This window comes from Myotis davidii, unplaced genomic scaffold, assembly GCF_000327345.1.
Source record: "Myotis davidii unplaced genomic scaffold, ASM32734v1 scaffold125, whole genome shotgun sequence".
Taxonomy (NCBI): domain Eukaryota; kingdom Metazoa; phylum Chordata; class Mammalia; order Chiroptera; family Vespertilionidae; genus Myotis; species Myotis davidii.
In genome coordinates this window covers 7,421,155-7,436,528 of record NW_006299390.1, presented here as the reverse complement: position 1 = coordinate 7,436,528, position 15,374 = coordinate 7,421,155, and the positions used below count along the sequence as shown (strand labels likewise).

General features: G+C 43.7%; 1 protein-coding gene across 1 annotated transcript in view; it reads left to right on the top strand.

The window, feature by feature from the left end:
• Nucleotides 1–2,996: 2,996 nt before the first annotated feature.
• Nucleotides 2,997–15,374, top strand: part of CCDC129 (coiled-coil domain containing 129) — a 57,732-nt gene continuing 45,354 nt past the window's right edge. Inside the window, exons 1-3 of the mRNA XM_006774953.2 lie at nt 2,997–3,518; nt 4,910–4,958; nt 5,283–5,326. Coding sequence (XP_006775016.1) covers nt 3,353–3,518; nt 4,910–4,958; nt 5,283–5,326 — 259 coding nt within the window. The 5' untranslated portion in view covers nt 2,997–3,352. The remainder of the gene's footprint in view (nt 3,519–4,909; nt 4,959–5,282; nt 5,327–15,374) is intronic.

Here is a 15,374-nt window from a genome sequence, read left to right as displayed (position 1 = left end):
AAAGAAAGCACTGCCCCTATTTTCCAGTATGAACAACCTCATTGGCAACCTGTTTGCATAGAGGTGCAAAACGTTAGCTCTGGAGGACAGGAATGGAATCATCATCGCTGCTTTAAGTATCAAAGCACCAAGTTCTGTGATTTCGCTGTAAGCCGAAGGCTTCACAGTAAAAAGGAGTGTGGTTGGTTCAGTTCACTCAAGTGAAAGCATACACGATGTAAAATTAATGTGACAAAGCCTTTTTTCTCATTTTGATTCTTTTTAAATTTTCAAAACTTTGATAACGTTTTAATACATTGCTTGTTGGTTTAGTTCTTTTTACAAAATTGAGTTATTAGTGCATATGTAGTTTTGCATTCTCTCTTTTTAATGAAATATGATAAGAAATTTCACACATTAATGGGAGTTCTTTGTACACATAAGGATTAATGACGTAGTAATCAGGGTAGAAATAATCTGGAGAGAAGAGGCTGCACAGGGGGCAGGGTCCAAGATGAGGATTCACGTTTGGTTCCAAATGTCCTGAGGACAGAGCGGTTAACCAGAGGGATCACCAGAGACCACGTGCCATCACGTCCACCCTGCCAGTCTGTGGGCAGTTCTGGGCTGCCACCTGCTCTGTGTCCCTTTCCAAAGGGCTGCTCTGAGGTCACACCATGGAAGCCAGAGGAAGGGCATCCAAGCATCGGAGACTCTGTTTCCAGAAGCAGATTGTTTACCAAGTGGGAAGGCACCCACTGAGTTAGAGGCAACAAAGAGGTTTTTTTACAAACTGACCCCTGACCTTTGCCTTTAACAAGAATTTCTGCTTTTCCCGCAGGCTTTTTCCTGCTAAAAGCCAAGTCCAGCTGAGCTGGCAGGGGGCTACCCTCATGGCCGTGCAAGCCCAGTGGCTGAGAACAAATCCGCCACCATGGAGCGCAAGTCTGGGGACGCACCAATAAAGCTGCACTTGAATCTAAACCTTTGATGGTTTTTAGTGTTATATTTGGAAAAAGTGGTGGCCAGGCTAAAATTTGACACGATAGTCCGGAAGCAGCGATTTGAGGACTGTCAGCTGCTAGGCAGCTCCTGCTCCCACTACAGAGCAAATCTCTCCTCCTACATAGGAGCTGACTTCCAGCCCAGGTTAGTGAAAGAGCAAGATTATTCTGGGGTTTTATTTTTCCATGATGCATTATACCTTTACTCAAACCCCGATCCTCTATTGAATCTGATATTTTGTGAATGTTTAGTGTGATTTTGGAGTTTTCCCTTCTGGTGACATTTGCACTGTCAGAGTTGATGCTCTGATTATCATTCACATGCACAAGATGCACGACATTGCCAAAGAGAACTGTCTTTCCTCCAAAGACCCGTAGCTTATGCAAAATTAAGTAATTGAAAATTAAACACAGTTTCTAAAGGTTGTTTTTGTCTGCTGTTATGAATTCTAGTGTACCAAGCAATTCTATAAAGGTTAGAAATATAATCTAATCTGTGTTAGTTTTGTCCTGTATCATCATTGAAATTTTTATAAGCACTTACCTTCCCCCAGAATATATTCCTAGTTAACTTTCTGATGGCTAAAATGCTCACTGCTAGTATATATATTAACTATCCACCTGCTGCCCAAATTTTTAACTAATTGAAATTTCCTATGATTGCTATTTTTACACAAAATGAATAGTCATCACAATTGTCATTAATTTTTGCAGTAATTTATTATTGCAACAATAATGGTATATTTATACTCCCAAGGGATGATAGAATTTTAATAGATGAAGCATATAAGGAGACTCTTAGTGCCAGTTGCACCTAGAATGCTCACCTATACTTAGAATATTCAGATGCTTACAATAAACCTGAATGACATGCCTTGTTGAAACGTTGATTCGAAATGCTGGTCTGCAAGTCATGTGATCAGGAGTTATACCTAAGTTTAGGGATGCAAGACACGCTGGTAAAGTGGGTATTTGACTACTTGGTCATTTCTCTAAGCTTAAACAATAATCTAATGCAAATTCAAGTAGATGACATGCAAGGATTTAGTCAGAAAGAGTGGTTTTGAGCCCTAGCTTTGCTATTTGATTTTGTACATATTTACTTAGCACCTACTATGTGCTGAGAATTCAGCCATGTATGTACTACAGACACATCAGTGGGTTAGAGGGAGGCATTGTTCTTTTCAACATGCCAATAGTCTCAGGAGTTTAAACAATTTCCATAGCTGCTCTAAGCTTCTTTCTCCTTCTCTTGCTGTTCGAGCCTCATAAATGTCAAATTAAGTAATTGGGGCAGCCTACCTTTCTTGTGCCATGTGCATAATATATTTACCAGTATTTGAATTGTCCAAAACACCCTTTAGAGTGGATAGTACAGCTTCAGAGTCATGGGAACGTGCTTGGAGTTCAAGGCCTGGATTTGAATCCTGGTGCCTATGTGGCTTTGGATTTGCAACTTAACCTCTTTGTTCTTCAATTTACTATAAAATTGTGACAAATTCCTTCATTAACAATTAGATTAAATAATATATGCAGAGAACTCAGAATGGAATCTAGCACATAAGAAGCACTGCACTGAGGTTAACAGTTGTTAACATTCAGTACCATTTATCTGCCATTAAAAATTAAGGGAATGAAGAGGGGTTATATTATTTATACAAGGCCACACAACAAGTGGCTAGGCTGATCTGTTGCCAAGGTCTTCATTTATTTTTTAATATTTCAGGTCTTTTTTTGTTAATTCTTCCTTGAGGATATTTTCCCTGATTTTTAGAGAGGGAAAGATAGAAATATCAATGTGAGAGAAACACATCGATTGGTTGCCTGTTGCAGGAGCCCCAACCAGGGCACGGGCCAGGGAGGAGCCAGCAACCAAGGTAGGTGCCCTTGACCAGAATCGAACCTAGGACCCTTTGGTCCACAGGTCAATGCTCTATCCACTGAGTCAAACCAGCTAGGGCTTTAGAAATGTTTTTTAAAGATGTAAGAGTTGGATAGATTTGAAGGCTGCCTATTATGTTAATCAGTGCTTTTAAGCTTCCTCCGTGGCTGGGTGTAGCCACTTGGCCAACTTTGCTCACTGACCACATCCCTGACAACCAGCTTCAATCCACCCGGGTGTGGATGTGGCCTGGTGATGGGTGAGGCCACATTAGTCCCTGGTCTCCAGCTGCCTCTCCACTGAGAGGGGACCATTTCTCTGCATTGAAACAGAGAACTTGGCTTGTGGGTGATCCAAGCTACCAAAGATCGTGACCTGGATCTACTCGTTGGACTGTGAGCATCTTGGCCTTTGCCCTCTCCTTGAGCCAAGCTCCAAAGCTGACCCATTGTGTCTGGTTTGTGTTGCTTTGAGATCAGTGTGCTGAATGATGATGGTGGAGAAGCCACATGGATCTGACAGCCCTCGAGGAGGCCAGGAGAGGAGCCGGAGAGGCATCCTGCAGTCCACCAAGAGGGCCTGGGCTCCCCTGGAAGAGCAGCCGCCTCCAGGCTCTGAGAAAGAAGGCCAGAGTCTCCCCACGCCCTCGCTAGGTGAGGACGGGCCCTCGGGGTGTCTGAAATCGCCCTTCTGTGGGTGGTGAGGGATGTGGGGGCTTTGGTCTGGGGGCAAATAATTTCAGAGCATGGACTTGGCTTTGAAGATACCAGCATTCCTGGCATGATGCCAGAAACTTCTATGAAATGGGCACTTCTGACGTCCCCTACAGACACTCAAAGACCTTGATGGAAACAGTCCAACTAAAGAATAAACTCGGCTTCCTTCCCAGTCCAATGTACCCCCATACTAAGCCCCCCCAGAATACCAGAGCTGTGTGGAGTCTGTGTCAGAGACATGAGGCATTATTTTAACCAAAGGCTTTTATTTACTGGATTTTACATGAGGCATTAATAATCATTTAACAGCTTAAAGAGTAATAACGAAGGAAACAATGCCTCCACTATAATGTAACTGATGGTTTTTCTTTTTTAAATATTTTTATTGATTTCAGAGAAGAAGGGAGAGGAAGAGAAAGATAGAAACATCAATGATGAGAGAGAATCATTGATAGGCTGCCTCCTGCACACACCCCCACTGGGGATTGAGCCGGCCTGTGCCCTGACTGGGAATCGAACCATGACCTCCTGGTTCATAGGTCAATGCTCAACCACTGAGCCATGCCGGCCAGGCTGGTTTTTCTTCTTTGTTCACCACCGTTCACACTACCTCAACTGAAGAATAAACACCTACCTGTCCCACTGGCCTTTTTGGTTCACCAGACACCTTGAGAGGGGGTAATTCAGCTACCTCTCTGAGGGTTTCAAGTCCAAGAAAGTCAGCTTAGAGTAGCCTGGAGCCCGTAATAGGAAACGCTGTCTTTGCATCCTCTCCTTTCTGCCTGGTGACCCTTTGTTGTGCGGGGATAAAGATCCACCTTAAAAGGCTGGTGCCTTTTTAACGCAGGGTGCTTTTGGCAATCCTGGGATTCTAGTGCAATTTGTCCCTGGAATGAATGCAAATTTGGTTTCTAACCTGGCAGAGAAGCCTTGCAAATAAACATCCCTGGCTAGCTGCCTTAGGTAAATGTCCCGATTCAATCGGAGGGGCTCCCGGGTGATTTCCATTCAACAAGAGAAAGACAAGTCTCATGTGCTTGTTCACCCTCTGCATTCATGCCAGGTAATTACAGCACGATTCCAACATCTCTTGCTCTTGGTGGTTTCTTTTTCTCCCCTTTTATGTTTTGGGTTTTATTTTTTTAAGTTGCAGTCTTTTGGCAAGTTCATCCTTCATTTCCAGGAAAGGATGATTACAGAAAACATGAATCTGCTTATAGAAACATGGACCTAAACATGTAGGAAATGAAGCTACAGGGTGGTGGCTGAATGATGAAATAGAGTCTTTTTAACTAGCTGTGCTCTGACTGTTTCTTTCTCATTTGTAGACGGTTCCAAACAAGAACGTATTCAGCGATGGCTGGACTCTGGGTCCTTGTAAGTGTGTGTTTGTGCCCTTGTACATTTCTCCCGCAAAGATCCATGAAAACAATGAGTAACCCTGCTGGGGTGAGGGGTGACCTATAGGGATTTTCATCTTATCTGTGTGCTTGATAGGTTACTCTTATTGCACAAGTTATGTGTCAGTTTAAAAGTACAAAACGGGGTACTCCTTCGGCCCCTGGCTTCTCATGGCTTCCCGAACGTCCTCTGGTAATAAAGCCTTGCTCTGCATTTGCTCTCATCTATTTAATTACAGAGCAATTTGGTCTAACTTATTTACACACACTGCTTGATTCACAATACTTTTGTTTCTTGCAGTGTCTCTGTAGATGAAAACTTTCAGCAAGTCACCGACCACACAGGTAAGACAAGAGGCCCCAGCAGCAGTCAGGCTTTGTGAACCCCGGTAGGAGCTGTATTGGCATGTCTTCTTAAATGAGAATTATCAGAGGTTCCTAGAAATAGAACCGATTTCAACAACCATCCGGTGCCGGTGCCATCACTTTGTTTAAGATTCAGGACTGAGGCTCAGGAAAGCCAGAATATTACCCAGAAGCAGGTGGGGGCTGGAAACCAGGACTCTTGCCATCACATTAGCTCAAGTTCTAGCCGAAATTCACCGGGATCTATGAAGATGTTTTGCAAGGCTGTAATTATGGAAATGAAATTGTTTCATTTCTCCTCACTGTCTATTGTATTTTTCTTTTCTAAATCTAGTTTCTTTCTCTACTTTGGTCTCAATATGATGCATTTGTTCTCAAAAAAAATGACTGTAATCTCTAGCAAACGATGCAAGCATGTATTTCTGAGGCAGAACATGTAGCACCCTTGTTACGCAGAGGTTTGGCATGAGCATTATAAAAAGAAAAAGAAATTTAATTACAAGTCTCACAGTTTCCATCTTCAGTAAATGAAATACTGTATTTCATAGAATTGAAGACCCCTTGATCTTAAAATGCACTTACACTTTAAGTTCCACTCAATGGAAAGTAAAACAATAATCCCTGGCAATTATAAATGAAATGCAGTACTGACTGTATGCATGTTAGAATGTGAAAAAAAGTGTGTTTTTAAATTGATGAAATGCCATAAATAATGTATATAAAATGGCATAAATTAGGAGTTTAATGATTAGAGGAAACAATTTTTAGTCAAATTGTTCCTTACTTGGCTGGTTTTAATTAGTTCAGTTTTTTCACTGCCTTTTAACTTAAGATGGTGGTTGGCTACAAACCAGTTTAAATTTGGATTGTTTTTTTAAACTTGAAAAGCTAGATAAATTCATTGAAATTTTCTTCTTTGCCAAGTTTATTTTTTTAATGGATTTCTTTTTAAGAGAGAGGAAGAGAAAGTGAAGGAGAGAGCGAGAGAGCACAACATCAGTTTGTTATTCCACTTATATCTGCATCCATTGGTTGCTTCTTGTATGTTACCTGACTGAGGTCAAACCTACAACCTTGGCCTATTGCAGTGGTTCTCAACCTTCTGGATGTTTAAATACAGTTCCTCATGTTGTGACCCCAACCATAAAATTATTTTCGTTGCTACTTCATAACTGTAATGTTGCTACTGTTATGAATCATAATGTAAATATCTGATATTCAGGATGGTCTTAGGCAACCCCTGTGAAAGGGTCGTTTGACCGCCAAAGGGGTCACGACCCACAGGTTGAGAACCACTGGCCTATTGGGATGATGCTTAACTAGCTGAGCTACCCAGCCAGGGCAACTAAGATATATATATATTCCATGATGGAAAAGATCTCTGGAGATGTTTGCCAATATATTGAAATTAAGTACCTCTGTTCATCATAGATCAGACTCAAGGAAAAGCAAGAACTTAAGAAATACAGCCAGCATTTCTCATCCCCCGACGTTTCATCTTCTCAGGTCATGGCGGGACTCCTGGTACCAGTTCTGGGGTTGTCAATCACTGTATTAAAAACTTCACTTCCCCCAAATTAAACACACCTGATGGCCCTTCCTCCTCTGAATCAAGTCAGTGACCTGAAAGGGCTCAGACATGAGGGCAAGACCTGGAGGAGAGGAGGTATATTGGAAGGGTTGTGAGAACAGAAATGTAGTTTCAATTTGCCAGGTCCTTCATCTTCAGCGAGGTTTCTAATAATAATGGACTAGCTCCCTGCAGGTTTAATTGAGCCTTCGTGTTTATGAGGCCTTTCTCATCTATCACATTTTCAGCTCAGTGACCTGTGCGGTTGTCCGGCTGGTGTTCATTTGTGATTTACAGGTGAAGGATCTGGGGCATGAAGTGGTCAAGTGCATGATTTCTGGTCCCAGCTAGTTAGTGGCAGGTGGGGATGCTTGAGGTCTGGTACTCTGTTAGCCACTCTGTTAGCCTCTCTGTGCAGGCACTGGCCCTTGTGAGATGGACACACACTGAATTCAGGGAAGCCAGGAGCTGCACTGGGGAGTGTGGAAGCCGGAACAGTCCCAGAAACGGGGGACCTGAGGGTTGTGTTGAGTGTGGCAGGGAGAAACCTGTGGTGAAATGAAAAGGAACTGAAGAGACAGAAAAGTAGCCACTATGGAGGGAGAAGCCTGTGAAAACTCTCACAACCCTTGTACGATGCTGAGAGGCGCACTAGTTCCTAGGGCAGCCATAACCATTACCACAAACTTGGTGGCTTGAAAGGAGATTTATTCTCTCCTGGTTCTGAAGGCTGGAAGTCTGAAATCACGGTGTCATCAAGGTCATGCTGTCCCTGGAGGTTCAGGGAAGAGCTCCTTCCAGCCTCTTTCTGTCTTCATGTGGCTCCTGTCCACCCTGGGCATTCCTTGGCTGTGGCTGCATCACCCCATTCTCTGGCCCCCGTTCACATGGCTGTCTTTTCCCTGTGGGTCTTCTCTTCTTTTAAGGTCCCCAGTCTTTGGATGTAGGATTCGGGGCTTACCCTAATCCACCATGACCTCCCCTTTACTAGTTACACCCTCAAAGCCCCTATTTCCAAGTAAAGGACACATTCTGAAATGAAATCTCCGATACAGGAATAAAATCGGGGTGATACCCACTACAAGTGGGAATCGTTCTGAGGCTGGTTTCCCTCCATGACCATGTCTGGGACTTGATTCACTGAAGTAGCAACAAGATCCAGGTGCCTGCCCATCTTCCAGTACCTCCCATGGGGAGCAGTCCCGTGGGCCTCCAGGAGGGACCATTTGCAGTTATTGGACTTCATGTGGAAAGAAGTGTTTACCAAATACTTCTTCATATACTTCTTTGGAAAGTAAAAGGAAGCAGCTAATTAAAAGGACAGCTGGAAGGAAAGGTGGAGACAAAGGGAATGTTCTTTTTCCGAGACTAGGAGCTATTTCAGGAGCTGTGTTAGCTGGTGGGAATGATCCAGTGGCCCGAGATGTCCTGAGGTGGGTGTGGCGTCTCCCCCTGGGGCAGTCCGTAAAGTCTGGACCTCCGGGGCCTCTTCTCTTGGGGCTTTGAGGTCTCTGCCACTGAAACGTTGCTTACCCAAGCTCACTAACTGATAGAAATTGTTTGGGGTTCTCCTTTCTGACAGATACCTTCCCTTGATCCTTCTTTAGCCACCAGTGATGCTTGCATCTTGAGTCTCACAAAAGCACTTCATAAATGATGGTCTCTCACCAGTCTGCCCTGTCTTGTGACAAATATTAGGGCATTTTAACTGAGTGGTCTGACTCTTGTCTTTAAGTATCTCCAAGACATCATCGACTCAGGGCACATGGATGACTTACAGAAAAGAGCCACATGGGCATCCTTCAACTTCTTACTCCTTTTCTTCTCCGAGAAGCAGGGCTCCAAGTGCAGGTTAACTCCTCTTAGTGGTCACCAACTGCACAAGTGAACAAATTTGATTCTCCGTTTGGGCCTAGAGAGGATCCACAGACCTTCCTATACCCACAAACACCTAGGACATTCAGATGGTCCTTGGAGTGAACGTGATGCTAAATGGACCATGGCCCTAGATGGTAAGGTCCCTCTTCTCAGGCTGATGACTCATTCTTAACCTGGGATTCCAGATTAAAGCTGTACATAAGAAAGGCTGGAGAGAGGACCTAGAGAGAGGGCAAACCCATCCCCACCACTAGAAAACAAATTGAACATCAGCCCTCACTCTGAGAGTGCATTGTCATGATGCTACAAGGACAGATGCGTACACCAAATGCGTGTGTTAGGGCTATACCAGGTGTACTTGTTCAACAACTGAGCATAACTGTGAGTGGAAGCACGAGCACTAACTCCCACAGCACAGAGATAGTGTCTGTTGAAGACCTGCTGGGTGCCGTAGATTATTTTTTGGGTGGTTAATTCATCTGTCCTTTTTACCATTCAGATATTTCTTCTCCAATACCCAAGGAAGTCCCTGGTGAGTAAACTCATCTCTTTCCAGAAGGAATTGATTAAACAATAAGCACTTACAGAATCAAAATCTAAATTTTATGGTCTCTATTATAAGAAAAGGTCCAAGTAATCCAATTAAGCATAATAGATGTTCCTTAATGCTTATCAAAAGAAAGCATTCAGAGCAAAGAACTGTGCCAGGCCGTGAGAACAAAGATGTAGAATCTATGGTTCCTGCTCTCAGGAATGTCCCTCAGACTTTCCAGGGCCATCATAATCTGAATGTAACCTATACCAATGTTCTAAAAGATTTTCTAGTTTTGCCTGCTCTCATTCCATCACTAGTTCTTTTTCTTTAGTCATCTAATTCCTCCTGTATTACCATCTTTCCTGTTCTGTTCATCCCTTGCCCTTCTTTTGAGTCCTGACTCAAGTTTCATATTCTTGACAAGGCCCTTCCTGACATCTGCCCTAAGAGACTCATCAGTTTTCTAGACTCATCAGTCATATCCACTATGGATTCTATTCATATGGCACATGGTCTGTGCTGCCTCAAATTATTAGGGCTATGATCAGCCTCACTAATGCCCTTCTAACACTCCTGATTTCTCCAGAGCTAATCAACCAAAGGATCTTAGTACAACTGGCCCATGATGAAGATGATGTAGTCAGATTGGGAAATCTTCAAAAGAGAAGTGAGACGTAAGCTAGTCAATCAAAGAGAGATGTGATTTTGGGAAAAAACAAAGAGGCAAAGCAAGACAGGGTCAGCTGGTGGAAACAAAGGAAGCTTGGGCAAAGTCATAGAATGAGAAAAAAGTTAAATATGTACAGGAATGCATACAAAAGGTGGTCAGACTAGGAACTGGTTTCAGGCTGAGAAGTAAAGGTAGAAAGTTCCTGTTAAATAGGGTATTTCAGGTTATAAATGCCTTAATATCCAGAAAGAGGGGATCCCACTTGATGTCTTAGGAGAGGGGTGGCAAAGAAGTGTCATCTCAGGTTCCAGTCAAAGGACAGTCTGTGTTCAGTCGATTTTAAAGCCCTACCTTTGTTCACCTGAGTAGAGGATCCTGAGTCACAAGTGACAGATGCCATGGGTGCCGCACCAGGGTATTGCAGCAGGCCTGGCACACATTGGCCTTCTCGATTGCAGTGAGCTATGAATGGTTTCTGAGAAGGGCAGTGACAGATTCTGGTGTGTATCCTGGCAATGGGAGGAAGGTACACACCTCGGGATGAAGCGATTGTGACCTCCACTTGGGGTGGGTGTCAGCAATGGAGAGGATGGGTCAACATCACCAGCAAAATAAACAGGTATGTGGGTGAAGAAGAGCCCAATCATTACAACCGGCTTTAAGGTTTTGAGCATGAGTGTCAGGGAGAATGAAGAGACTCTTTTTTTGTAAGGATACAGATTAATAATTCATCAAATGAGACAAACCCTGCTGGCTGCCTCTTCTAAGGGTCTTGATCATGCAGGAGTTAAGTGTGCAGAAAGCTGCAGATTGCTATTATTTTAGAGCCCTGTGAAAATGTAATTTGATTAGTCTATTGGACGATATTCCAAAGAACCAAATGTCTTCCATGAATCAGTCAGAAATGCTTAGGAAAACCAAAATAAAAAATGCTTTCTAAGCCAATGGAGGTGCTAATTAGTGCCTTCTGCATATCTCACTCCATCTTCCCCAGCCATACACTCTGCAGGGTTAAGCGTGGTGTCTGCTGCTTCAGATGGCAGGAGTCCACCTAGCAGTGGGCAGAGTGGCTGGAGACTCAGGTCTCCAAGAAGGAATAAGAACTGGATCTTAACCCATGCAGTGGGATACACTGAGTAGGGCAGGCCATGTTTTTTCTTGCTTTAATTCTCCTCCAAATCAACCCTTACAAAACTTGGGAATAGTAGGACCTTAATATTTTTTTCAATATTTATTCTCCAATGCATTTAGAAAGTCAAATCTTGTCTTTCTAAAGGGTATCTTGGAAGGGGAAAATATTAGAGAAAATATTAAAACTCAGCAACTAGAGAAATGAGTGAGGAATGAAGGAGGCCCCCACCAACAGGGCGTTGTGGTGAATACAGACACAGCTGTAAGGGTCCCATCTTCTCCCTGGGCGAGCCTGGTGCCTGCAGAAGCTTGAGAAAGTCCGGGGCAACAGGAGCGGTTGGTTTGCTCCACCTGGCATTCCTTGGGTGTCAAATTCTTGCTGTGACAGATTCAAATGCTTCCCGGAGCCAGGCAGGTAACCACTATTGGACCAAGCAGGCAGAGCAGAGAGCAGAGAATCACAGAGCACATGGCTGCCAACAGACCACTGCCCTGAGGAGGCCTGGGTCACAGTTGCTGGATTGCCTGAGTTTTCAGGCAATTCTAGGAATCCCATGCCAGTGAGACCTGGGCCGCCCGCTTATGCCTCTTGGTTCAGGCTCAGGTTCAGGTTTAGGTTCATTATTGAAAACAGGCAACCTGGCCCTGATGAGCCCATCCTCAGGCTCCAGAAAGTTTATCTTACACATTGGCAAAGTAGAGAAAAACAAAAATAAAACAACCACCACCATAACTAAATACCCCAACAGACAAGGAATATACTTCTCTCTTCAAGACTCTCAACTACCAGGCGGAAGTGTTGGAAAAATTGGTCGCTGCTTCCCAGGACCCAGGGAGCCCGGAAATGCAAAAGGAAATGGATTGATGAACCAAATTCATTTTTAACAATTTTATTATAATTTTTAAAACAGGCTTAGTTTGTGAATTTCTTTTAAAAAATCATATTGATTTTTCTCTGGCTTGGTTTTCTCCAAAACCTAAGCCTGGCAGCAGAGGGCTGATGTATGTGGATTAGATGGAGAGAGACATTTGTGTCATTTCAAATAAGAGCAAGAAGACAGTGGATAAGGAATCTCACAAGAGATATAAAAGCTGTATCTGTGCATCAGTGAGGATGGGGTTCAGGTGAGGGGTTCAGACACCCCAACTGCCCCTCTGGGTCAGTGATGGCTGGGCCTTATGGGGAGCTGTAAGGTGGAAGGAGCGAAGGCCCTTTCTCCAACGGGTATTAAAATTGGGTAAGGCTTTCAATATGCGTCGTCAGATCAGAAAACTAACCCCCCTTGTGACCCAGCTGGCTCCATTTTGCACATTTCCTGGAAAACATGTTGCCTTTAGGGGCTCCTTTTCCTCTTTGGGGCTCCCCTTGGTTTCCCGCCAAGCAGATTGCTTCTGAAGATGGATGGCAGGGCTGTGGGGTGTGGTCCACGGAGTGTGGCTCCAGAATCTCATGAAGAGGCCCAGGGTACAGGGCTGCCCATTTCTCCGAATGGCTGGATTTCCTGTGGGGCCGGGGTGTTGGAAATTGCAGCAAGGCTGAGCGAACTCTTCTCATCAGTATCTGAAAATGGTCGTTTCCCCTCTGACAGTCTGAGCTGCTCACTGTGGCCACAGTGCCAGCCTGGCCTGGATCACACATCCATTCGCATGTCCGAGGAAATCCAGAATAATGGCAGGCAACTGGGAAAGGCCGAGGCCGGGCGAGAGAGGTGTCCTAGCAGGACACGCAGAACCACGGAATGGCTTAGGGGAGAAGAGGCGCTCAGAAACTCCAGAGTTCTGTGGACGAGCTAGCCAGGCTCACAGGGAGCTTGCCTTCGGTAGTTCCCTGCACAGCAGTAGGTGGAGGTGGTCGTGGCGGGAATGGAGCCAGGGAGAAATAGAAAAAAAAATGCTTAAAATAGACAAATATTTATTTTACCTTCCATTTTGAGCAACGTCTCTAATTTATTATGGCATCAAGTCATTACAATATGACTGTCAAAAATTAGACTGTGCTTGCATCTATGACGTGGTTAATAAAGTGGCAAATAGGCTTTCTCTCATGTGACAACTTCAATCAGTGGGTAATGGCTTTATGGTCTGAGAAGCTCTGAGAGTGAGTTGAGTTCAGGGAGTGAACGCTGCAGTGGATTAGCGGTGCCTGCCGAGGTGGGAGACATGGCACTGAACAAATGGTGTTTCTCAAACTCTGGGTCTTGGAGGTGCCTCACAGGACCCAGAAAAAGTGGATGGACAACTCCGTCAGGACAGCTCCCTTTGACCCTTGTAAACTAAAGAGTGTCCCAGCCATAGCCGGTTTGGCTCGGTGGATAGAGCGTCGGCCTGTGGACTGAGGGGTCCCAGGTTCGATTCCGGTCAAGGGCATGTACCTTGGTTGCGGGCACATCCCCAGTGGAGGGTGTGCAGGAGGCAGCTGATCGATGTTTCTCTCTCATCGATGTTTCTAACTCTCTATCCCTCTACCTTCCTCTCTGTAAAAAATCAATAAAATATATTTTAAAAAAATAGTGTCCCAAAATTCATGCAAGAAGTAATTTTGATAGAAAACACAGGGTTATAATGAAAAATTGTAATTTTTTAATTGATTCATAAAGTATATAGTATAGGGTTAGTATGGAATAGCATATTGGGTAAATGGCCCCCGCCATTTTCTGGCAAATACGCACTCTTTAGTTGAAATTTTCCATGACTGTTTTGCATAAATGTGGCTGAATTTCGATGAGGCTCATTTTCATCTTGATGGCTTGGTGAATCGACAAAATTGTCACATTTGGGGTTCAGAAAATCCACGAGGGATTGTTGAGAAACAAATGCATCCACAACGTGTCACTGTTTGGTGCGGATTTGGGGCTGGAGGCATTATCGGACCATTCATCTTCGAAAATGCGGCTGCTCAGGCAATAACAAAAGAGTGCATATGTGCCAGCAAAGCCGTGGAGGCCATTTACCCGATATGCTATTCCATACATAACCCTATACTGTATACATTATGGGTCAATAAAACTTCACAATTTTTAATTATAAACCTGTGTTTTCTATCAAAATTACTTCTTGCGTGAATTTTGGGACACCCTTTATTAGAATCTTGCAGAAGAATCTCTGCTAAAACCCAAAAGTTTCAAAACCACCGATGTAATGGGCAAAAAAGACTGGAGTTTTGATTCTAAGTTCATTCTTAACTTGGTACATAGGTTTGAATCAGATATTTTGACTTCTATCTGTCACCAGATGTCACATAGGACATCTGAAAAATGTCATAGTTGTATCACAATAATGATCACTCGTCTCAACATGCCATCCTTGGCAGTGGCTCCCCAGGATGTTTTATGAGCAGTTACATATTCTCTTTAAGTTTAGCAATTTCTAAAAGTTCAGACATGTACCCCGAAATCACTGTTTTTCTCAAAACCCACTCGTAAAATTTATTGCAAACAAAGGACATCAAATAAGCTTCCTCTCATTTGATCAGTTGTGGCTTTCCTGGTGAATTTAAGAGCCTACCTAGGCTCTATGAGAAAGTGATGTGATTGACTGGTGATGTCTGCTACGGGAGTGGGAGCTGGAGTGGGTAGCACAGTGGCCATATACATCCCTACTCAATTTTTAAACCTTTATCATAGATTTATATTCTTCACCCCATATGATTCTTGTGCTGACAGAGTTCCATTTGCTTCTTAGGGCAGACATTTATTTTATCTCTTCTCTCACCTTCTCTTTAAGTTGTAGCTCTGTATTCCAAAATGCCATTTGATCTAACCTGACCAGCTCTGTCACTGAGCTGTGCCCTTGCTCCAGATGCTCTTCTTTCACAGCAACACCTCTTTTCAAACAATCACATTCTCCTATTTTTTTTTTTTTAATGAGCAGGTGATTCTTCCCCCCCGCCTTTTTTTCTTTATATTTTTGCCTTTTAAAAAAATACTTTTTTATTGATTACAGAGAGGAAGAGAGAGATAGAAACATCAATTGGCTGCCTCCTGCATGCCCCCTACTGGGGACTGAGCCCAAATCCATGTGCCCCAACCAGAAATCGAACTTTGATCTCCTGGTTCCTAGGTTGACACTCACCCACTGAACCACACCAGCTGGGTCATTTTTCCTTATTCTTAAAAACTCGAGACAAGTACTGCTTCTTTCCAGGTAGTCACTGCTGACTACTTCACGTGCCACTGACTTCGCTTTCACTGAGCAAGTACACATCTTCAAGTGCCTGTCACACCATTTAGCCATTAATTACATT